Source organism: Strix uralensis, chromosome 9 (genome assembly GCF_047716275.1).
Source record: "Strix uralensis isolate ZFMK-TIS-50842 chromosome 9, bStrUra1, whole genome shotgun sequence".
Taxonomy (NCBI): domain Eukaryota; kingdom Metazoa; phylum Chordata; class Aves; order Strigiformes; family Strigidae; genus Strix; species Strix uralensis.
Window position 1 is genome coordinate 19,095,217 of NC_133980.1, and position 25,410 is coordinate 19,120,626.

Sequence of the window (25,410 nt, forward strand, 5' to 3'; positions counted from 1 at the left end):
GAAAATCATGACTGACACCTTTTTGCAGAGACTGACTTAAGTTTTATGTCAAAACAAGTATTTGGGAAATCCTCACCTGGCACACCAGAAATTCCTGGCCTTCCAGATTGTCCCTTGGGACCAGGTAATCCTGCATTTCCCTGAAGACCTCTTAATCCAGGTTCCCCTGGCGTTCCGTAGATTCCCGGGATACTCAAGCCAGGAGGACCTAGTTTGCCTTTTGAACCTTGCGAACCTCTTCCTCCTAAGAAAAATGCATGACAGTGTAGTATGGTACATCTGCCTCAAAAACAAACCTTCTTCTCTATCTTGCCATCATGAGAATGAAACTCTTCTTGAACTCTGCCTGTTTGAGGGCTAAACATTAGATCTGTAAGACAACATACACATTCAGGAAATCTTAAGAGTTGTGGGTTGGTTTTTTTTTTTTTTTCTAAAGGGAAACAAAAAGCGAGAGTAGACAATTCTGTTCTTTCTCAAAAAAAAGAAGAAAAATCCAAACATGAAAAACCCACCAATTCTGTATGCATTCTCTAATAAAATAAAAAAAATGTACCAAAAAAAAGTTAGCGTTTTGAGATCATATAGAGAAGGACTGTGCTGGGTACCCAAGTGTGTTTCTTTTGTAATGAAAATCATACACAGTATATGCAGTATTTTGAGACCGTAAATTGGTTTTCTACCTAGTTGAGCTCTTCCTGTTTTGCTTTTTTATGAATCACATTGTACCAAGGAATCTAAGTTCAGCCCCATATAGGAGATATGACCGAAATATCCTTTTTCCTGCAGAATTTTGGCCAGTTTGTAATTACTCTTCATACTGTACAGTAGAATCCAAATCTTAATCCATCTTAATCAGTGCATGTGTTTCCTCCCATCTGCAGAAAGTGCATCTTTTAAATGGGCTCACACTTTCTCACACATTCCTACAACCAAAGTCCAGAAACAACTTCAGCTCCCTCATACCATTGGAAGGTAGAAACAAAACCCAGACCTACCCAGCCAAATGACACATTTGATTCAGAAGGTCCTACCTGGTGGGCCTGTAGCTCCCTGGCCACCTGGCAAACCTGGCAGGCCAATAAGACATTCAGCAGGTTTCCCTGGAAAACCTGGATCTCCAGGAACTCCGGGTGAGCCACGATCTCCTAAAAGAAAAGAGACCGGATTCACAATGATTTAAGTAGAAGTTTCAGGCTTTGAGTGAGCATTGTTTGACTTGACTTCCCTTTCCTTAAAATAACTTGCAGTGCTCCCTGAGCTTGTTTAACAACAGTACCTCTTAGGCCATCATCACCATCATGTCCAGCACGCCCTGGTAAGCCTGGAAGTCCTGGAAATCCAGTATCACCTTTTGGGCCAGGAATGCCATGACCTCCCGGTGAACCCAGTCTACCTGGCTCTCCAGGAATAACCATGCCTGGGTCACCCTGCAACAGAGAGAAATGTAAACTGTGTTTTGCAAATCTGCAAAAATAATTTCTCCACCATGCGATCAATTAACTACTTTTATTAAGGTAATCTTCTCCAGATCCCTGAGGATCCTTCACATTATAGTTTTTAATGGCCCCGATTCAGCAGACCCCTGGATGTTCCTTATCAACCAGCTGCAGGTTCCATACCAGAGGAGTAATTTGTCTAGACAGCTTTTGAACTCTGTCTCCTAACTCTAAGAAATTGCTACTGAGCAATGCAAGACAATTCCCTCCATTTGACCTTTACTGCATTGTGATGCTTACTGTAGCTGTGAAAATCTTCGGACTTGTATCTGAAAATCTGGTTGAAGTTTGCGCAAATACAACTTTTCCTTTATTTTTATGAGTCATATTTTTATCAAAATATTTATTTATATAATCAAAGTCAGCACCCAGATATGTCTTAGAACACTCGAGTCAGTTATTGGGTTTTTTTAAATCATTCTTCTGAACGTTGTTTTCCATGAAGGCTAGTTTTATCACAAATGTCCCAAGTCTATTCCCTGAAGGGGAACATTGAATTAGTTGGTTTTTTGGCTGACTGAACTGCTGGTTGTTTTGAGTACTAGCTTTGAGTATCAGCAAATTGATATATTAGTAAAGCAGGTCAGTAGAGCTGAGCTTATAACAGTCACTGATGATATACTTGGACCACAAAGGCTATTCCACATCCAGCTGTTCTGTGACGTCAAACACAGATTAAATAATAATTAAAAAAACCCCACATCAAACCCCACACTTTGGCATGTCAAAAAGCACACAAAAGAATGGCGTATGAGCACACAAAAAAAGAAATGTCACTTTTTCAAAACATACAGGTGTTACTGTTTTGTTCAAATTTGAATCCTGATTACAGAGTAGTCAAGAATTCTACATTTACATATGCCATCAGTAGATTAATTTCTGTTAATCAGCAAGAGTGGATGCAGTATTACCTCCAACCTACTTCCTTTATGCTTCACTTTAACAGAGCACTTGCTTAAGTTAAATGTATACTTATTTGCTACTGACCTCCATCAAATGTGCTTAATTGTAATTTTTGAATAGCCATCTTTTCAGAAGCTATGGCCTTATTTATTTGCTGTAAACAATGCAATATGCTCCTTGGGCTCTGAAAACTGAAGTACCAGAACATCCCAAACACTTGAGGTTCTGAAATCATGTATCTGAATTTAAAATTTTGGATTGAGCCCCTTTTTACATAAAGAATTCAATTTAACAGTTTGTGCATCACTGGTCAGGAAACACAGCAATTCCTGTATTCTTTACACTTAATTTATTTCCTCAGTGTCACATTTAATGTATGGGACCTATGGAAACGTCTGTGCTGTATTTCTAACCAAACCTTTTCTCCTGGATGTCCTAGGTTTCCAGCTCGACCTGGATCTCCAACCTTTCCTTCACAACCTGGTGACCCTCTGCCTCCTGCAAGTCCTTTATCTCCTGCAAAAGGAATTAAATGGCAGTACAGATGCTATGGTTATCACCTTATTTTACAAATGGATATTTCTATGGATACAGTTATGAGCCTCTGACATGAAAGTAGCTTACATGAGCTGAAGACAGCATCTTGATTTCAGAGTTGATGTGCCACACTGCGTCTTGTACCTTACATATTCACTCAACATCAACTCTAACAGTGCTTGGTTACTTGCTTCAAATCAGTTATTTAACATGGGAGGTTTTTTCCCAAAGTGAAGCTATTCTGATGCCAGTTCCCTACTGTTTTCTTTAACAAGCAGATTGATAATAGTTTTAGTATTGGGTATTAAGAATTTCATAATACTTCTAGTGTCCAAAAGGGGGCATGACTTTGCACAAGGAATGTCCAAATTCACAGTATTCAAAAGGCTTTCTATTACCTGCACATTAGAGCAGGTATTGCATTGTATATAACCAAAATTGATTAGAAGTAAAGTACTGACACTTATACAGCTCTGTCTCTGTAACACATATTCAGGTAAAGAGAATCACTCTTAAGTAAGTGTGGCACTCAGGTGAAGCTGTACCTGTTTGGGCAGTATTCCAGGAAAAATCACTGTCTTAAAACGTTTTCCTACTGCCATCTTTGATACTTGATTCTCTGAAATACTTAAAAATATTTCCAACTTACAGTTTATAAGCCTTAAGGCAATAAATTACAAGAGTGTTAAATACGTAATGTTCATTGATTTTTTTTTTTTTGAACTTGTCGATTGCTTTTAATGTGGACTAAAAAGAAGCAGATTTGTTTGTTTGTTGGTTTTTGCTTTTTTGAAGAAGATTATCCAAAAGAGTATTTTACCTTTTGGACCTGGGTTTCCAGGAAACCCAAGCCCTGGAAAGCCTGTGTCACCTGTTGGCCCTGGATGTCCTGAATCACCTGGCTGACCTCTTGCTCCAACCCTACCTGTACAAAAAAAATAAGTAAACTGTGATGTATCTTATTGCAGAACATCAACTTGTAAGATTAGGTGGTTTATAGTTCATCACTATTAATTAGGACACCACTGTATATTATTAGAATTTAGACACTATTTCTCCTTCACAGCAGGCTTTCACAGTTAAAATGCTAATTGTGTTCACAATACCCAAAGCAGGCATGAGTCTGAGTTAGGTTTTTATGCAAACTGCTCAAATTCCAGACTTCTTGGAACAACTACGTGCAGATACAAATTTTTCACTTGTTGAGAAGATGCAAGCACACATTATAGGGGTGAAGTTTGGAACAGAAGCAACTATAAGAACAGAAACTACCTTAAAGCTGCAGCTTTAAGTACTGTTGTTCTACAAAACGAAAGCAAAGATGCCTTACAGTTAACCTGACTGTTACTGTCATTCAGTGCATTCAAAAATTCTGCAAAATTTAAGACACCAGCAACCAAAAAAATCCCACCTATAACCCAAAACCTACCCAAGAAAGGAAAAATCAGGTTCTTAATATCTTAGAACAATGGTTAGTAACAGTCACATCAAAAAGGAACCAAGAAACTTCGTAATACAGTTACTTTTTTGACTGTGCCCCTGCAAAGCACGAGAAGGGCTAAAGGCTTCAGGAAGATTAAGAATGCTTTAACCTCATTTTGTTCCTTCTGTTTTGAAGGCTGCAGCAGTCCCAGCATAATTTAGGATACACTTTTGTCAAAATTATGTTAGAGGCACCTTTCTGGATACATAAACTGTGGCATATGCACCAGATGTTTCCGATTCTTGGAGGAACCAAGTCACAGCATAGGACTGCTTGGAATCTCTGCCATGCTGCACACCATGGACATGGCCCTCTGTGCCCTTCCTATTCACACCCACTTCCCCCTAGTTTTCTTGAAAAGAAATGTTACAGCTAACTCCATAGTTTCTGTACCACAGAAATCCTTTTCATAGTTATTTTGAAGTAACCCAACAGGTTACAGTAACCCATCTGGCCAGAGCTGGAAGAGAAATCCCAGATTATCTCTGTTTTTTACTTTATTTAGAGCAGATGTACTCACCAGGCACTCCTGGGGGTCCAGGTAAACCATCTGGTCCCTGAGGTCCTGGCAACGCAGGCAATGGAGTTATCCTACTGGTCTCTCCTTTCAGACCTTCAGCAAATACATAATTAAAGATTACAAAGGCTTATGGTTTGGCAATATGTGATCTTAAGCATTTAAAAATATTAGTGATCCATCTACTTGGTTAAAAATGCAGTCTTCTATAGTTTCCATATTTCTGAAACTCTAACAGACTTTGAAAAGCCTTCAGATCCTGGCTTCATAAAGCAAAAGAATTTTATTGACACCAAGCCCACCTGCAGTCTTCCTTTCAGCCCTCCTGCAGTCTAGTGGAGACCCAGAAAAGGAAGCACCAAGTCAGCAGGAAAATGATGCAATTGAGAAGTGCTTAATCTGCAATGCCATTTCATAAAGATTTAATGCATATTCTCTTTTAGAAACTGTGACTATATCTGCCATCCAGTTTTGAGTTCTTCCAGATTATGCTTGCCTATAAATAATACATGCACTGCTATGTTTTCATCACTCAAAAATGAAGTCCTTCATATCTTCCCCAATGACTTAGCTCACACTAATGATGATGACTAGATGCATGTTTGAAGACTTTTTTTTTTTTTTTTCCTTCTTAATTCATGATGAGGACAGTCAAGCACTGGAACAGGTTGCCAGGGATGATATGCTGCCTTTGTGCTTGGAGGTTTTCAAGGCCCAACTGGATAATGCCTTGCCAGTAACTTGGTCTGATCTCATAGCCGACCCTGTTCTGAGCAGAATTTTTGACTAAATACCTCAATGGGTCCCTTCCAACCTTAATTATCTTATGACCCTTTTGCTATTATCTCCAGTGGAACAAAGCTGGAACAACACTGTGGAAACCTCATCGCAAAAAAACCTTCCCGTTTCATAAATTATGTCTTTGACTTGAATCTATCTCTGCAATTTCAATCAAGTACTCTTTAACATAGGTAAAACATGATAAAATTGGAAGTTACAAACCAGCTTCTCCAGGTAATCCAGGTGGGCCAGGTATTCCTTTAGAGCCTTTGAAACCTCTTATGCCTTGTGATCCATATCCTGGCAGTCCAGGAAGCCCCATCTCTCCAGGAGCACCAACACTGCCAGGCAACCCCGGTAGTCCTCTATCTCCTTTTGAGCCAGCCAATCCCTATTAATGATTACACACGTGTGTATACCAAGCATTACTTGCTCACCACACCAGCTTTCATAACAAAATGCCCGGTTCTCTGTCTGACTATAATCTTGCATTACTTTGGTAAGAGAGTAGCTCTGCTAATTTAAGAGGAATTTTTCCTCTGGTTTACTTGTGACTAAAATTTGAATACCAATAGTTACAAATTGAGGGCTATTAAGAGTGAAATAGTACAAACAAATACAACAGCTTGATTTTTTCAATCGCTGTGGCACTATACTGTACACTTTTTTTCCTTTTTAAGACAAGTTTGATTAAGGAAAACCTCAGCTCTTATTTTCCTTGAATACTGTGGAGTCAGGTTTAGAGATAGTTATATCTGAATCACTAAGTTTCTCAGCCAACACAACAGTCATTGTTACTTTTTGTTTCTGCTGAACAAAGAGCTCTGCCCTAACGATTCTAGTTTTAGGTCAGTCCTCCCAGCTTTTGTGGTTTCTCTCAGCCCTGATTGAAGATTAACTCCTAAAAACTGAACAGGAACTGTTTAAATTATTACTTCCTTTTAAGCATTATAGAAATACCTAAACTAACACCACAATAGACTGCCGAGGTTTTTCAGCAACACGTACCTAAACTAGCCTCATCTCCCTCTGGCATTACATAAGAATATTTACTCTTGTTGTTTCATGCATATTGGTTATGCATACTGGTTGCTAACCAGTTGCTAAATCAGGTAGAGCATATTCAGTTGAAGTATCTGAATAGACAAAACAGACTATTGTACAAGATATAAATACTGACTTAGGTTTTCATGAATTCTGTATTAATTGTAAACAGTGTATACCCACCTCTTCACCTTTAGAACCCTTGGATCCTTTAGAGCCAGGTCTTCCCAGAAATCCACTTGAACCTTTTCTTCCTTTGTCTCCCCTGGCCCCTGGATCTCCTCGCTCACCTTTCGGCCCTTCTGGATACACATATCCTGCCTCACCTTTTGATCCTTTATGTCCTTGATCTCCTCTAAAACCTGGATGTCCCTGGAGCAGATCAATCAAAAGAATTTCAGTGCTAGACACATGTCAACTGTTTTCAAGCTTTCTTTTTTTAAATTAAATATGTGAGAGTGGTCCTCTATTCTCATCTTTATTCACTGTAATGGCACACTTCAATGAACAGGGGTTTTTTGGGGGGGTGTGTGTTTGGTTGTTTTGGTTTTTCTTTTTCTCCTGCCTTTACTCCTTTTGGCCCTGATTACAGTTTCATTTATGCTACTCTAAGCAGGATTAATGCAAGATCCATTAATGGATCAGACTGTTAGCTACCTAGTTGTGCTTTGGTGGCACAAAAAGAAGGACAAGAAAGTACCTTAAAATCTAATTAGAGATTTCTCCTCCACATGGGAATATCTCCCCAGGGACACTATAACTACCACAGTTCATTCTGTTTGTAGTTAACATCTCCTCTCCCTTCTTTCCCCCTCAGGGTACAAAGTACCCTCTATCCCAGCCAAAACCGGTACAAGCTGAAAGCACGCTGGGCTCTAGTGATCTTGCGCTCACGAACTGTTGGGAGCCTTCTGGAAAAGCCTGCTAGCAGACTTTTTGCATCTGTACAGCAACCACCACAATGAATAGTTGTGCATGATATTTTTTTATTGGACAGCACGAACTATAATTTCCCAAAAATAATTACTACTACAGGCACAAGTCAGAACAACCAAATGTTATGTCTGTGGCAGCAGGTGTCAGCCTTCCTTCTTCATAATGTTTCCCAAGAAGGAATGTCCTTTGCACCCCGGAAGAGGGTATTATGAGAAGCAATTTGTCCCCACAGCTGGGGTTTTAGCAAGTCCTGAAGATCACAGCACACAAAACTATATATACACTTTACAGACACTGCTATGATTATAGAAGTATGTAGATGAACAGAAGTTAACTGTAAATTACCTATACCAGGCAGAAGAAGCAGTCTAGCCATCATGAAATGCAGCACAGGTTAATCACACAGGTATTTATTTACCTGCTTCACTGCCTGGGCTGAACTTCTTGCTGCACTGAGCAAAACAGGCTCATGTAAAGCTAGGTCAGCCATACATTACAGTCTCTACCTAGGCTTTCCATGCAGACACATTCACTACTATAGTAAGAAAACTGTTGGTATCACCTAGTATGACACTGCATGTAACACCAGCCATGAGCTTTCTCTGAAATAATTCTTGTGGGATCTGAAAAATAATTTGAAAAAACAAAGTCTTACTTGAGCTCCTGGAAACCCTGGTGCTCCTGGAGAACCTGGAGAACCTTTTGGACCTGTTGTTCCTTCTCTACCTGCAAAAGAAATAGCATATTTTGTAAAGAAAAATTGAAGACAAGAACATGGATTTTTGACAAGCTCCAATAATCACACCCAACACTGAATGTTTCTGCTTGTTACACTGACTGCATCATCATAGACTGACCTGGCTTCAGGCCGCACCTAAGCCTATTAGCATTCTGACTTCACCTCTTTTAGGGCTTGTGCTCACATCAGTGGATGGAGCTGCATCAGGCTCTCACACTCATCATGACCTCAGGGCTAGTTCAAGGCCTGCATACTGCAGACATGCCCATACCTGATACTAATGTTAAAAGCAAAATCACTGGCATTTCCTACTATACTGTTAGAAACAACAAGATAATTTACCGGGCATGCCGTCCTGGCCATGTGGCCCAGGAGAACCAGGAAGACCAGGTATTCCCGGAATATAGCTGCAATCAGTACACACGTAAGCTTCATCACCTAGAATGAAAATAATTCATTATTTGTTCCACAGAAAGTCATTCTCAAGCTTAACTAATGTGTTACATAGTTTGTTATAGAGGATAGCTAACACTTTTTGGCCAGAGAGTGGCAGAATCATGGCCTTTTGTTGGAAGATCACTTCCAACACAGTACAACACAGTACAAAATTACCTGTGGTCAGACAGTGAATCAGAACTGATTACATTTAACTGAAAATGCAGAAACACTCGATTTAAATATTATTTTTTTTTCAAGTCTAGTTTTAGTAAACCATTTGGATACAGTCACTCTACTGATAAGCCAAATTCTCTCAAAAGAAGAAAGGGACATAGGCTTCAAACTAACATGGCTCTGTAACAGCCTGGGTGACTTTAATGACTAGCAAGTGGCAAAGAGATTTAGCAGCTGCTGTGGTGAAATTTGCAGAAGGAACCCTCTCTCAGAGAACAACTGTTAGCGTTGAACATACACATTCAGAGAATATGAAAACCCTACCCATCTGTAATAATTGTTCCAGTGAGGCTCTACACCCCGCTGCAGTGCTGCACAACTGGTGTGCAGCACTGGCACATGCACTGCTCTTTCAGCTGCTGTTTACTGGAAGGGGAGGAAGGCATCTTGCTATCCCTAATGATTTTTCTTAAATCTCTGAACTCATCAAATGGCTTAAGAAGTAAATTAAATTCAAAATTTCACAAGGATCCATGAAGATTACTGGATTGTATCATCTACTTCTGAGCAACAGTTTTATGAAACTGACCTTTCACACCAGTATCTCCTGGAGGTCCTGGAGGTCCTGTACACCCTGGCTCTCCAGGAAGTCCTGGTAGGCCTGTTCTAAGTGTTACTCCACCTGTTAATGAAATGAGCATGGCACCATTACATCAGCAGATTATTCAGACAATTCTCTAGCTGCTAAAAGAGAAAAAAATTGCAGGGATGAGCTGGAGACAGTATTCTCATCCTTATGGGTCTCTTCCAACTTGAAATATTCTAGGATTCTTTTAAAAGAGAGAGCTACCTGGACAAATCCAAACCAGCTGTAACTGGAAGTACTTGAGGATAAATATGGTAATGCCAAAGTAAATCTCAGCAGACTGTTAGATCCATCTGTCTAGGCTTTAAAAAGCATAGTCCCTTCTGGGGAAAGTATTTCCATTTTATTTGAATCAACAGGAACATAATTGGTTTTTTACCACAAATGAGAGGGAAACTTTTATTTTAATCCTAAATTATTAATGCTGTTCACGTATCTTTGACAGAATTATTCTGCTGTATTTACTATTACTTTGGAAAAACTGAACACACATCGAACTCTTCCTAAGGTAATATATTTGGGGGATAGATATATTTTTCAAAGGGAGAGAAAAGAGAACCACTACATTGGTATTGGTCCGGAAAAACCATACCAATTATAAAAGAAACATCATGCTGTTGGTACTCCTAGTTAAAGAGGTATTCCTAGTTAATACATTTTCTGGAAGTTTTATAAACCGTTGCCGCTTTATTTTCATGCTGCCAGAACTTCAGATATACTCTAAGGCCCCATGAGACCTCTGGAGGCATGCAAGTGATTTTCCTAGCTTTCAAATTAGCCCCTTCTGAATTTAGTTTCACAGATTTACTACAACCTCTAGAAGAATAAATTTTAAAAACAGATTTTCTCTCATTAGTCTTTCCTGGTTTTATGACTTTTATAGTCAGTTATACAAGAAGGTCAAAAAACTTTATATTGGGAAGTCATTGTATCTTCCCCACAGAATCTCATTAGCAATGGAGCACGCACCGTCACTACATATGTGTTTCCATGAATATCCTAAAACAAGACTTCAAAAAAAAAATCATATTCTACCATATTAATCAAAACATACTCTCTAAATAATGTATTTATATGATCTCGTACATTAGATATTGACATGACTGGATTTGTTCTTGTTCATTATATATACAATACTGAAATGTCACCTGGTTCCCCCGGAGGACCTGGTAATCCAACAGAACCAGGTCTGCCAGTAATACCAGGTAGTCCTGGAGGGCCTACAGTACACAAGCCAGTCTGTCCTTTCTCTCCTTTTGTTCCTTTTGGCCCAGGAAATCCTGGGGGACCTCTCAAACCAGGTCTTGACACACCTAACCAAAGAGGAAAAAATACAAAAATGAAGTTAAATTAAAAATGGAATTTCAAAGCAAACTAAGTACTCAATAGGATGAGAGACAAACATACTGAGTTCATCTCACAAATCTTTTTTATCTTGTAATATATTAAACAAACACAATGAGAATGTAAAGACATTTTAAAATTATCTTTAACCTCTCTTTAAATACTTGGCCCATCAAAGCTTTTGGGTGTCAATTTTTAACCACTTAAAGGTACTTTTAACATCATCTGAAGTTAAGATTCCACAAAGCTGATTCAGTATAATGGACAGGAAGAATCATGTATTCTACTGTTGGTACTGGATCATTACATGTACCTGGTCTACCAGCATCTCCGGGACGACCCTGTGGCCCTGCAAAAGCAATGTATGTAGAACTTGAGTTAAACAACTGTATAGTGTGCAAAGTCACTACTCAATAATACTGACTGCAAACTTTGGGCTTCTGCATTTTAGGCTTACTTTTATCTTTTAAGAAGTTGGTTTTGCCTGAGTAGGCATCTACTGCTTATGCAGCTGTTGCATACTGACAATTCTCACTGAAATCTGACAAAATATGGACGTTTACAACAGGTAGGAATAAGATCCACCACATTTATCTTAGGTGGGGATGCACACAATTACTTGAGAACAGTTTACAGGCCTGCAAACTTGCTTCTTTTTGCCACTATTATTTGTTCTAGTAAAGATACCATCTTTTAACAATGCATTAGTATCTTTGCAAGACTCAACTTCCCTGTTGCCATCCCTTGCAAGTATGTAAGTGGATTTGTAACAACAAAGAGTATTCACTCAATGCAACACAATCACCTGGATACATAAATACTCATAAAACTAGAACATCAAAACACAGAAGGCAAGGACTTGCTGGATGAGTATGAGATGTAGTCTACAAGATGATGCCTCAGAGTTCAGCCCCCAAGTTCTTGTTACAGCTGTGATATAGCTCAAATAATAAATAGTACATTTTCATTTTATAGCTTGGCCAAAATAAACAAGATAAAAACTTGCAGATCATCACTATTTTGGAACGATAGGCAATAAAAATGGCATAAGACAAACTATGAAAGCTAAAAAAAACCTGCATGACCTTTAACAGGAGACTTTCAGCCCTGATGGTTTGTCTATGGCATATACAAATAATGTGCTGACTCAGTAATCCACTAAGGTCATGACAGAGGATGTCAGTGAGCTTAGGTGCTCAACGCAATTATCTGCACGAAGTGTGCCGGCTCCGTTATTTTTAAGGGGAAATACAGCCATAAATGAAAGTCTCAGGATAATTTTCAATTCTGTAACTTGATGGGAGTAATCTGGAAATATTCTTGAAAAGGCAGAAGCAGGTTGCTGGGTGCTCAAAAACCTAGCCTGCAACAAGCCATTTGAGTAGACAGCTCTTGCTAAAAGATTCTAGTTTCAATGTCCCACTCACCAGGTATGCCACGTTGACCTTTTGGTCCTGGAGGTCCGGGGGGTCCTTCATCTCCTTTTTCACCAACTCCATTATCATAATACTCCGTCTTAAAAGAGAGATAGTAAGAAAAGAAAGAACAGTAAGAATGAAGAGAGAAACACCGTACCTCACATTGAACATTTGGTTAGAACAATGTTATGATCTCATTCATGATTTTGATGGTGTGACATCATGAGACCTTTCTAATCACATGGTAATCACAAACAGCCAGGAATGCTTTGAGAAAGCCATGCCTCAATTAGAGCATCATGGGATATCTGCTATTGTCTCATACAGTCATTATTCTTATTCTAATGGTTTAGAAAAACAATATGATGAAGGTAATTTATACTTACTTGACCACAAGCTCCAGGTGGACCAGTGTTTCCTTTCATCCCCTTCATCAGAGAACAGAGATGGGTTTATTTATTAAAAACAATACATGACATGACATTTGGTACCCACTGTTACTTCAGTACGTTGCTCATAACGTTAAAGAACTTCTGCTCCTGACCAGTCCTTCACCACCCCCATCTCTGTTCCTCACACAACTGTTCAGTCACATACACCAAAAACTACAGGAACACATCAGCAGGCATCAATGGACACCAGTTCAAACACATGATCTATTTCAGCTAATCCATTCCTTATTCCATGATATCATTACTTATCATCTGTTAGGTAAAGTAAAACATACTGTATACACAGTGATAAATAAAACTACATAACAACCCCAAAACATACCTTATCCTCATCCTCAAAAGCACCAGCAAAACCATTAGACAATACCTTATCTCCTTGCCTGCCAGCCACTCCTGGTTTGCCCTGTTCACCCTTTCGTCCCTGCAGGAGACAGCACACAATTTTATGAGGATTAATCTTTTAGCTTTAGCACTGTCATCAGTAAGATCTAAAATGGAAAGCCTTAATCTTTCATGCTCATGGCAAGGTGAATGCGACTTGCTCAGGGAAAGAAATCTGAGGGAAAGACTCAGTTTGGGGTACAGTTCCATGTCTGTGGGAAATACTGCAGGTCTCTCATCCAAACCTGCCTTTGTAATGGCACACTCCACCAATCCCAAGGTGGAAGCTGATCAGGACAGCACAAGTGTAGGAGACTCTGGTTTGTTCTCCCTCTGCAAACTACTCAGTAAATCCCTCTCCAAGAACTTGGTCAGTCTGCATGATGGTGCTGATCTCAAGAGGTGTCAGTAAAACCAGGAGGGAAAATAGCATAGACTGCTGCTAAGGCTTTCTGCAAGTGTATATATGCAAGGAAAAGGGACTTTGCAGAGGCTTGTGCAGTTGAATGCACTGCTAGTTAGTAAAGTTGAAATGGGAACAGAGCAATGACATGTCTTTGTCATGACAGAAATTTTTTTTACCGTTAGCCAAGGTAGTAGAGCTTTGTGGTCTGTCATTCCATGTTTTTTGTCAGACTGTCTGACAGTTTAGACTGTGTTTAGACTGTCTGCAAAGGTCGTTTTGGCATAATGAAGATGATGTTTTAGTAAGATATATGTGAAATGGGCTATTTTGACAAAAAGAATTTTGATAAGGTATTTGTGAGGTCACTGTGACCCCAATGATGTCGTTAAATTGGAAGCAAAGTAAATATAAAAAAAATGATATTTAACCAATTGAATACATTTGAACAAATTTATCTTTTAAATTAGTACAGAAACAAGACCATTTTGGTTCTAAAATGGTGTATTTTAAGAATTATACGATGACAAGACGACAGACTTGATATCTATCAGTCATTTTATTTCATGCCAAGGCAGTTGTGACCTTGACAACTTTTCTTCGGAAAAAAAATGTCTTTGATTCTAGTGCTTAAAATGACTAATTTTGTTTCCTGATTTATGCTGAAGTGAAGGTGTAACTCTTTTTCAAAAATGTCCACGTGACTAACCAGAATTAAACTCAGTAGAATTAATTTTGCGTAACTTGGACTGTATCTCAAACTCATTAGATAGTCAGCAGCAAGCATCAGGCCTTTTTATTTTCCACACAAGAGACAACATCTATGAAACGAGTCTCTCTCTCCTGTATAAATCTATGAGGACGTGGTATGCCTCGAGGCCAGCTTTGTGAAAGGAAATGTTTCAGTGTATGCAAATCAATATTTTCAAACATATTCTGCAATAGGAAAAAGCTGTGACAGGAAGATATGACCGTGATAAACAGATGAGTATTACTTGGAAAATGTTTAGAAGGCTTCTTTCTTTACCGGTAAGCCAGGTGGACCTGGGGCACCTTCTTTTCCAGGTTTACCCTACAAAGGAAAAACATAAAATAAAATAAATTTAAGAAGATCAGAAGAGGGGCTGTTTTATCTAAAGAGCATAACAACTAAATGTTGTGCATGTAACTGTATTTTAGGTCTCTGTAAATTTTGAAAAGATATTAAGCTTATTTTAAAAATGTTCATTATTTCTAACCATAACTAATGTTCATAAAACTCTACAAAACAGAGAGTAAGATATTCCCTGGACATTTCTCCTTCTGTGGAGGATTAGTTGAGGCAGACACTTCACCAGCACAAAGTCCCAGGCAAGTGCAGAAAGCTTGGTGCAAAATCAATCCTTGCAGAAGCAAGACAAATGATAAAACAATAGAGCAGCTAGCAGTCCTTCTAATGGTGAACATGGAAAGATACTGAAGCAAAACTTTTCTTTCACAGGAAACAGGGTTAAGAGATGACTTGGAAGAGAAACTATTTAATGAAAAAGAATAGGCATTGCACTTCAAAGGTATTGGAAGTAGGGCAGTAGATGGAAAAGTGACAACAGAAGGAGGCAACGTGCCAGAGGTATCTGCTGTTTTCTATGGCACATTAGGCAGACTTTGCTGGGGTCCTGGTATCTAGTGCGGGAACAATATGTGTTAAGCAACAACAGAACAGAAGACAAAGGGAAAGGAGAGGAGGGGGGAAAAACGGGGAGAGAAACAGAATGAAATGAAAACATAATTCTTAATATGGATACCTTGCTTGCCACCTTGAAGGCAGACATGAGGAAAATCTGGTACATTAAAATCCACAGCAGGAAGTTAGTGATAAGATAAAAAGGGGGATGGAAAATTATGAGTTCAGAACAACAGGGGAGAAATTAAATTTTAGAAATATTTTTTGCACAGAATAAATTAATGAAACTTAAAATAATTTTGAAAAAGATGACCAGAGCATGCATTATGATGTATGCATCACAAAACCCAGCAATACTCAAAAGACAGCAGAACTTAACCAAAGATGATACTTCAGAAGAGAAGGTGGTGAACTGGAACAATGTCACCACAGGCTCAAAACTTGCACAAAATAGTATTTTTTTCTAGAATGTAAAATCCACAGCAATTTCATATTTTGTGCTCACTGACGTAACTTCAATAGCGAAAGGACACATTTTGTTTTCATTTTAGAACAGCCCATCAGTCAATGTCTTAACACAATCTGTATTTCCTTAGCATTCTTCAAGGTCAATAGGTAGAAAAGCAAGGGTGCTCTACTACTTCCCCCACAAGGGAGGACGGGAAAGGTCAGTTAAGAGTACTAAAAAATACTGCATGACAGGACAGGGCTTTTGCAAGCAGAAAACATAATATGGAAGAAACACAAGAGACTGGGGAAAAATAACACACACTGGATAGAAAGAACATTTAGTACTTTACACCAGTAACTCAAGTAGAATTAAAATTTTCATAATGTATAGGAATAATAAAAATAACAATCAAATTGCTCTATATCACCATCATTATAGCACCATACAATTGAAGAAAGAGCAATCTACAGGTAGTACTGGTCTTGTCTTGCTACTTTTTCTTGTGGAAGAAAAATTACTGCAACCACAAGAAGCATGGGGAAAGTTTCAAAATATATGTTTGCACTGAATGAAATTTGAAAATTATTTTTCTTAATATTGCTTTCAAAATGTATTTGGAATCAAAAGGTTCTGTTCAGAAAATGTCAGAAAACATTTTGATTTGTTTGGGTATTTTAGGGTTCTCCCCTGATTACATACTGGTAAACTGTTATGAATTCATACAGTTTTAGTTACTAAGAACCTGTATTTTTCATTGATTAGTTTTTATCTGAAAGTTTGAAAGCCATTTGAATGCAAAGTGGTAACTTTCTATTTAATTATCTTCAAAATGCAGATATACTCAAGTAAATTATATTTTAATGTGTATGCTTATAAAAATAAATGTATTATTTTTTCTCATACTGTCCTGTTAACTCTTTTATGACCACTTTCTTCATGTCTCCACATACCTGCTGGTTGAACACAGTAATTTAAGTCTGCTGCCTTAAGTAAACCCAATGGTTTTTATTGTCTTATACATATACACTGGCACTGTAAAGCCAGTATGTGTTCAGAAGAGCACTTTTTTTTACTAAGTTTCAACAGTAGAACCTTTATAGCACAACCAATAGAAGTGCATCCACCATCATCTGATCTTTACTTCATGTATGTGAACTCATATATGTGAGCTTGTAAGAACAGCCACTTGACTTTCAGCTGTCTAGTCTGGTTTACTGGATGAAAGAGCTTTTCAATCTAAGAAAATTTGCTCTGAGTGGCATTGAAACAAAAAATGGAGAGCCATACTAGTGCAAAACTGCTTTTCAGAAAAGACTGACATATGTGTATTCAACTGTTTGCACATACCTGTGCTCCAGGTTCTCCTCGGTCACCCTTTTCACTTTGAGAATCACCAACTGGCCCCTGTAACAAAACCACCCTCAAGATACACATATTTTGAGACTCTCATTTTCTATATTAAATATATCTTTTATAATTTTGTTATGTTTAAAAAGAAGTATAAAGTACAGTTAGAATGCTACTAACAGGTGTCATTCACTACTTCTATTCATTAAAGGTCAGAATAAGTAGTGTAAATACTGGACTCTAAAGAGTAGCATTTACTATGTGATGCTGTTGGATTTAAGCAATTTAATTCTGGTCACTTACTGTAAACCCCATTGGTCCTGGAAGTCCTCTTGATCCTTTTTCTCCTTTCTCTCCTTTCAAGTCCTATTACACAGGAAATAAAAATTTAATATGGTCTCTTGGATTTTTCTGTGCTTACCATAACACTCAAGGAGAACACCAATAGGAAATGCTTATGTTACCAGCAAGCTTGTTTAAGCAGAGATAGTTCTACTTAAATGACTAAGAAACAAACTTCGTATCAGCACTCTTACCTAAGTCTATGATGTTTGAAAAAGAAACTGACTCCGCACATATTTGTGAACACAGTGAGTTCAAAACAACCTACCGGTGATTGCATACAAGGGGACTGGAGTAAATATCCCCAGAAATGGCAACAAATTGCAAGTGAAAAGCAACTAAACCTTAGATGCTTCACTGAAGCTACAGTTACCTCCAATACGTAAATGCAGTGGCTACCCACACAATCCTTGCCTCTGTGGGCTCAAGATTAGATTACCCTACTGTGTAATGCTATTATGTATTGGGCCACATCCTAATGTCACTGTAAAGCCAAAGTTTATAGACTGCCTAATTATTACCTGGTTAGACCATGCCCCAAACTATTTATGTAAGGAGTTTTGAGGGGTTTTTAAAAACTACCATTCCCCCATGATAAACTGCCACAGCTGTTACTGGGAAGTGCTCCAGGTGGTCCATATTTGATTTAAACAGGGAATTGCTACTGTGTCTAAAAGCTGAACCTTGCTTCTGCAATCTTTCTCTTCCCTCCTCAATACAGTATTGACGCAAAATTCACTTTTCAGTTTAACACATAATGGAGAGGGAGTTTTGATAACTCCATGGATTAAATACAAATTAAATAAGGAAAAGAAAGTCAAGAACAGGTTGAAGGCTTGTTCTGTTAATAGGTGAACACTTAGAACTGTGTATCAACTACTGCTGTTTAAGTTCTAGATAAGGACAAAATACAAAAATTTTAATTCACAAAGCAATACTTAAAATGAAGGCTCAATCAGAGCATTTTCTTTCTCCAATACTCATTGTTTTTTCGCTTTCCATGATTACTCATGTCCCAGTAAAAACAATGAGAAAATAAACTATGAAATGTACATGAACATGTTGTAAGCTTTTGTGAAACTCTGGTAGCTCAGAGTCCTGATATTTTCAGTGACAAGGCCCAGAGGTCAACACAGCTGTGGCTTTCACAGCCATTCAGAAAATTCATGTTAATTTGGTGAAGCTAGAAGTGATTTACTTTTCATGTACTCAGAGATCCACAGCAGGTGGGTTACTAATAAGCATTTAGCATTCCACTGGCATTGTGCAGATGTGCATGTGAATACACAGGCCTCAGCTGAACTGACTGTACAGACACACTCTAAGAAGAGCTTAGTATCTAACTAAACAAGTCTGAAAAATGTTAGGATGAGTAAAAGGAGATGTTACCGGAACAATGAAGATGAAAATGTCCTCTCAAAGTAAAACCTAGTAAGATGGCTTATCTGAACATGATGTTTTAACAGTTTTACTACCGTCATGTTATCTGGTCCACTTAATGTCACAATAACGGTTCCTGGTGGTCCAGGGGGTCCAGTTAACCCAGTGTCACCCTTGAAAGGAAAAAAGAACAATAGAGCAATTACAAGCGGTGTGTTTTTATTGTTTCAAATTACTATTGCTATATCTTTGACATCGTGAAAATTTTTCTGTCATTACGCTCAGCCATTAATACAGTTAACATTTTTCTTTGCTTGCTATTTATCTTCCAATAAAAAAGGCATATGGAAGACTTAAGACTACTATGACAACCATCTAGCTGAGAAATATAAAAATGCATATGCTGATTTCTGTTAAAGTATCTAGAATTAGCTTAAGTTTCTAATACTATTTGTCTAAAAGTTATACAACCATTTTAAACCTAAATCAAATAAAAATATCTCATTGATTATAATTTTTCTCTCACTTTAAGTCAATCAATAAAATACATGAACTGCCTTTGGTGATATCCTCAAAACTGCAGTGTGTGTATTACAGGGAGATGTGCTGACAGATAAAATTAGCTCTCGTGCCCTTAACTGAAACCAATATTGCAGTATACTTTTTCATTAAGGATCTTTTAGAACAGGGGAAGTCCTAAATGTGATCTTTCCTGTGGAGCTGAACAAAATAACATTCATAACTTCCAGTGATTTTAAACCAGTGGAACGCCTTTGCATGCACTTGCAGTGTTAACAGCAAAGAATGCATCACTTTCATCAGGAAGCAAGATGCTCCACGGTCATCTGAGCTAATGAATAATCAATTCTATTTACAGAAATTTTCCCAGGAAACTTCTAGCACATTTCTGGTAGTAATTACAAAGTTAAAACCAATCCCACTGTCAAATAGTGCTTTTTCAGTTCACAGCTGAATCTGTGCAGGTCAGTTAGCATAACTGTGAGATGCCCCAAGTTCTTGAAAGGATCCTGTAGGGACATTCAGGCTGACTACACTGGTTCTCCAACTGCAGGCTGAGGTCCTGAGAGGCAATATACATATTTGTAGTCATTTCTAGCTTGATGTCAATTATATGGTATACAAAGTAAGAACAACGATGACAAGTCATCCAATTTTTATCCAAAATCTGGGAGGTTTTCTAGCATCATAAAGGCTGACACTGAAAGAATGTTGGCCATAAGAAGTTGTAAGCCTACAGATGCTATATATTTACCAGTGTTTACATGCTTAGATAAGCATTTAGGAACACTGTGCAAATGATATATAAATGAATCTAATGCTAAATGTTAGTAAATATTAACTACTGGCTCCTCTTAGGTTTCTACCCTTCTATCAGGAAGTTTATCTCATTGGCTTGTATGTGAAAACAGTTTGTCCTTAGATATTAATTGCTGTGTTTCTATTTTCCAGTAAAAGACTTCCACATATATACTGAAAATTTTTATTTCAGAGTACTTATTTCCACAAACATTTCACCATAATATATCAGAAAAAGCATAAAAGAGAAACAAAACTTTTAAAACGTTTTAAGCATGTTATACAATTACCTTTCTTCCTTTAGTTCCTATTACTTTCAGTCCCATAAGACCCTGTAAAAGAATCCCCAAGTGTTATTTTTTTTAATTTTAAAAACACCTATAATATGAGTTAATTGATGCTACACATAATAGGAAGTTTTCATTTTTATTACCAATCTGAGACTACCTTAGGTCCAGGAGGTCCTGCTTTCCCTGGCATGCCCTACAAAAAAGGAAAAAAAAAATTTCCTTAATTTAAAAAATTACAATCTTTAGCACCAATATAGGTGTTTTGAAGTATCAAATTTTCACATGAATTATATCACTATCTTTATTCTTTCTTCCACCTTTAAAACTGCAATTTGTTGTGACTGGGTGACAGAATGTCTATACAGTCTAGCTGCAAACATATACATCTCACAGTTATACGCATTACTATTTAAAGTGAATTTATGGGTAATTATTTGAAAATTAAATTTATGCCTACATGGACAAGGATGTTTCTGAAAACATGGATATTATCATGCATAAAAATAAAAGAAACTGAAAAAAAAATCAGATGTGTACAGAAGGATATGGATTTCGCATACACGTCTCTAGGCCTCAAACAAGTCTGGGAGAGTCAGGTACTTGCATTTGTGTAATTCCACAGGTTTCTGGGAAAATCAAAGGTTAAACTAATAAGTGAGATGTAAGTTTGTACTCACTGAAGCTCCTGGAGGGCCCTGTGGTCCAAGTTCCCCAGGATATCCTTGAGCACCCTGGGCACCCTGCATATTAAAAAAGAAACGGGAATACATCTCCTGGCAAGGTTGTGAGCAAACCACAATGCTAAATTCAATGAACTGAATAACAAACAGAGGAGCAGCACTGCCTCTGGATTTCCTTTTCATGTCTCAGGATAACACAGAAGCATAATTCCTCCTCACTGCTTCATTGGTTGGCATATGTTTTGAAACATGAAAAAACATATCTGTCCTAAAACTAAACTACTCAAGTGAAGATGTATGTCCTGTTTAACTGTGGACATTCTCATAATCCATACAGTCCTATTGCTAGCCCTAAAAAGCCTTTAATCTTTCCAATATCCTATGCAATAAATTCTATACTTTAAAGCTTCATTTTTGAAGAAACGGAAAATTAAAAAAAATTATTTTCCTTTTAATGTCCTTCATTTATTTTAACAGTCAAAAGAAATGTTTGCTCTGCCTTCTCCTATTAATCTCCATTTTAAAAATATGGCTCATACTGTCCTTTGTTGAGCTGGTCTAATCTGTTCCATTTTACTTCATGAGGAATTTTTACAGTTGGACTCAATGGTCGTTGTAGGTTCCTTCCAACTGAACTATTCTATTCTATTCTATTCTATTCTAGTCTAGTCTATTCGTATGGGTAAACCTCTAAATCTATGACCAGTTTTTCTCCATTTCTGAAGTGTTGTTGTTTGTCTGCAATCTGACTTCCCTGTCTCACTTTACTAAGACATAATGAACATTCCTGATTCTGATGGCAAAATTAATTACTATTGTCTTGGTGTACTCTGTTTTGTAAAGTCAGAAGAAAGGCTTTGAATATATTGTATTAATCGGATTGTATAAAGTTAATAATTTTTTTTAAGACACAGAATTATTTTCTGGTTTAGAAACTAGTGAGATAATTGTAAAAAAATACTTTATACAAAATACAGAATATGTTAAAATTATATATAATATAAAAATAATTTATATATATACACACATTATATATAATGTGTTTTTTATATATATACTTATATATATATAAAAAAATCTCACAGTGTGAATTAATTCTGAATTACCTGAAGTCCAGGCATTCCTGGAAATCCAGGATCACCTTTTGCACCATACCCTTGGCTATATCCCTCTGCAGGGCACCCCTGAAAAATTAGATAAAAAGAAAGATAAAAAGCTATGCTTTTTAAAAAAAGTTTACAGAACTCTGTAGTGGGACAAACCTTTGAAGGGAAATAAGCAACATCAGAATTGCATACTGATGGCAACTGTCCACTGTGGATACTTTTAAAAAAAGACTATACCTTTCTCAGGCATTCCAGTTCTCTGTTAGGAGCAGTATTCATTTCAGACATACCTACATGACTCACCCCCAACCTGACCTTCAATTTATTTTTGGTACTTTTTATCCCTTTAAAATACTCTCTAGTGCATCTGCAGATTTCCATATGAATTCATAAGCTGTTTGGGGGAGGGGCTTAGTTCTTTGTGTGCTTGAAAGGGTTAAATTCATTACATGCAATAACAGTAGTTAAAGGGGAAAAAACCTTAAATACTGTTTTGTAACTGGAGGTGAATGCAACTAGTACAGACAAAGCACCAAAGTTTGTAGTTGCTTCTTCTGGAACATAGACCTTCTGTTTCCCATGAATGGAGATGTTAAGAACTCTTTTCCAGCAACAAACATACACACAAATTATTGATCACCAATAAATATATAGTATTGTACTATATGTAATATAGTACAAATAACTGACCTTCTCTCCTTTGATGCCAGCAATACCCTAGGGAGAAGAACAAACATATTATTAAAACGGAAAAATGAAAGAGACAATGGTGAAAGGACACAGTCTAAATATTCTTTAAGCTCAATGCTCTCGAAGAGATTTATTTTCATGGACAGGTACATGTTTACTGTGCCAGACTTCAATTTAAGAAGAAAGGGCATATTGTTAAAAAATAATCCAGTCACACAGTTACAACTCCACAAGTGAAGGCAGAACAGTTCTGAAGCCTGACCTTAATAAATAAATAAATGTCATCAGGAGAGCTGTTAAAGTAAAGATCATGTTTAGAAGTTACTAGATTTGAAGCCACTGGAACCTGACAGACAGCATTCCTTTTCCATTTGTTTAGAAGTTTCTTTTAAAAACACATTTCTACAGAGAAAAAACAAATCCTAGAGTTAAAGCAATACACCCAGAATGACAAGTTCTGGGTTTAATTCCTGGTTCTTATTGACTTAATTAGGCCATATCCTCAAAGATATTTATGCATGAACTGAAATTGCAATGTATGCAATATACATTGGACATCTTTAGAGATGCGAGTGGTAAATTTTCATGAGTATCCCTTGAGACACTGAAGACTAACACCAGCCAATGAATTTGCATGCTCTCATCAACTAAGAAATTGAGGTCCAACATGCAGCCGATAAAGCACTTTGGTTTCTTTACCACATGGTTTTCATATTAATAAAATGGGGATACATATATATTTCAACTGTTGTCAATAGCAGCTAATGTAAGGCTTTACACTCCTTCATTGAATGGCTTTATGTGGTAAAAATGCACACAACCATGAATTTCACAGACACCTACTGGAATGCCTGGAGCCCCTCTTCTACCTGGAGGACCTGGAAAACCTCGATCGCCCTGAAAGTAGTAAGAGTGACTGTTAATGCATATAATTATTATTTGGTCTGATTTTAGCAAATGTGATTACAAAAGAAGTTTTTTATGTTATCATACTAAAATTGTGACTTGCATTGCCACCATATTTGCTAGAAGGGGCTCAGCCTCACTGTAGGGGTCTTGACTTCTACCCCAGACATCAGGCTTTATTAGCCATGTTTGATCAGTTCACTGCTTCACTATAAATGTATGATTTTCCATAGTAGGCATTCTTCTGATTCCCTCTTCCAGAGTGCTGGAAACATTTGCTCATAGACAAAAGAAAAACTATTAAATCTGTAACTTAACGTTAAGCTTTTTCTTTTAATTGGTTTCAGGACTTACAAATTGTCAACTGCAAGCTAGATACCTCTTCTATAACCCATTTCAACAGAAGTACAGGTTGGACAAAACTGATTAGGTTTTCTGGATTTAATGAAAAAAGTTTTATCTGTCAAAATATAAAACATTATTCTTAACTTTTTAGCAAAGGCCACTAACATGTATTATTTAATTATCTATCTTACAGAAAAAGGCAGCACTTCTTCCTCTGGCCTCATGATTCAACTTTTTCCTAGTTGATAAAGCCACAAACCAAAACAAACCAAAGTTGTAATTGCAGGAAAAATTCAGAATGCTTTTTGGCCATTCCTAAGCATAGCCAAACACAATATCCGTAATATTCAGCTTGGTTTGTACCTTTGTGCCATTGCATCCTGGAACACCCGAGGGCCCAGGAGGACCAACAGTTCCTGGTTCACCCTAAAAAGAAGTGCAAAATTGACACAAGCTTTGTTTTTGCGCACTCATATTACCCTACAGCAACACTGAAAGAGTTTATGTTGGAGCAGTGTTTCACAGACTTGACAGATTACAATGTGTTCTTAAATCATTACAATGAGTCAGAATTGCTGATGCTAAGAGTCTCTAGACTAACTGACAGAGACAATGCTGATGTTGAGACTAGAGTGAGCACACTGGGCTGAGGACAATTGTGTACTGAAGACTGTAGCAAGAGAGAAATGGTTAAATCAGTTTAATTTTTACTTACTGGAAGGCCTGGGGGACCTGAAAATCCAGGTATTCCTGGGACCCCCTAATGATATAAAAAAACAGAGGAATAGTATTACAAATATTAAGGAAAAGCTCATGATGCAGTTTTTCTTCTGATTGCATTTTCAAGAAGAATGAATGCAAGTATGATTCTATAAAAAGATTATTACTTCCTTAACCCTTCTGACTGTGAACCAAGTATAATGGTAGCTTATGCACTGTTAACAGACTGGTTTTGCCCACAGAAAAAAACCCAAAACAACTCTTCATGGAATTCTAGTCTGACTTTTTCATAGCACACCCCAATACTAAATACATACAGCATGAACCTTGTACATACGGTATAGCAAAAAAGGCAAAAGTTTTAAAAAGTAGATAATGCATGTGCATACTCTGTGCCATAAATTTTAAAAATCATATATAATGTTTCATTTTTATTTTTCACAAATAATTGAACCAAGTTGGCATTTAACATGACATTT

General features: G+C 37.4%; 1 protein-coding gene across 1 annotated transcript in view; it reads right to left on the bottom strand.

Moving 5' to 3' along the window:
- Nucleotides 1-25,410, bottom strand: part of COL4A3 (collagen type IV alpha 3 chain) — a 64,265-nt gene that overhangs the window by 20,787 nt on the left and 18,068 nt on the right. Inside the window, exons 5-32 of the mRNA XM_074877673.1 lie at nt 24,927-24,971; nt 24,575-24,637; nt 23,804-23,857; nt 22,961-22,987; nt 22,271-22,348; nt 21,162-21,224; nt 20,642-20,677; nt 20,485-20,526; nt 18,973-19,050; nt 17,459-17,521; nt 17,156-17,212; nt 14,722-14,766; nt 13,278-13,331; nt 12,845-12,886; nt 12,468-12,555; nt 11,354-11,389; nt 10,845-11,009; nt 9,640-9,732; nt 8,781-8,876; nt 8,355-8,425; nt 6,947-7,135; nt 5,942-6,110; nt 4,943-5,035; nt 3,760-3,864; nt 2,821-2,918; nt 1,280-1,430; nt 1,035-1,148; nt 77-244 (exon numbers count right to left, since the gene is read on the bottom strand). Of these exons, the coding sequence (XP_074733774.1) occupies nt 77-244; nt 1,035-1,148; nt 1,280-1,430; nt 2,821-2,918; nt 3,760-3,864; nt 4,943-5,035; nt 5,942-6,110; nt 6,947-7,135; nt 8,355-8,425; nt 8,781-8,876; nt 9,640-9,732; nt 10,845-11,009; nt 11,354-11,389; nt 12,468-12,555; nt 12,845-12,886; nt 13,278-13,331; nt 14,722-14,766; nt 17,156-17,212; nt 17,459-17,521; nt 18,973-19,050; nt 20,485-20,526; nt 20,642-20,677; nt 21,162-21,224; nt 22,271-22,348; nt 22,961-22,987; nt 23,804-23,857; nt 24,575-24,637; nt 24,927-24,971 (2,383 nt within the window). The remainder of the gene's footprint in view (nt 1-76; nt 245-1,034; nt 1,149-1,279; nt 1,431-2,820; nt 2,919-3,759; nt 3,865-4,942; nt 5,036-5,941; nt 6,111-6,946; nt 7,136-8,354; nt 8,426-8,780; nt 8,877-9,639; nt 9,733-10,844; nt 11,010-11,353; nt 11,390-12,467; nt 12,556-12,844; nt 12,887-13,277; nt 13,332-14,721; nt 14,767-17,155; nt 17,213-17,458; nt 17,522-18,972; nt 19,051-20,484; nt 20,527-20,641; nt 20,678-21,161; nt 21,225-22,270; nt 22,349-22,960; nt 22,988-23,803; nt 23,858-24,574; nt 24,638-24,926; nt 24,972-25,410) is intronic.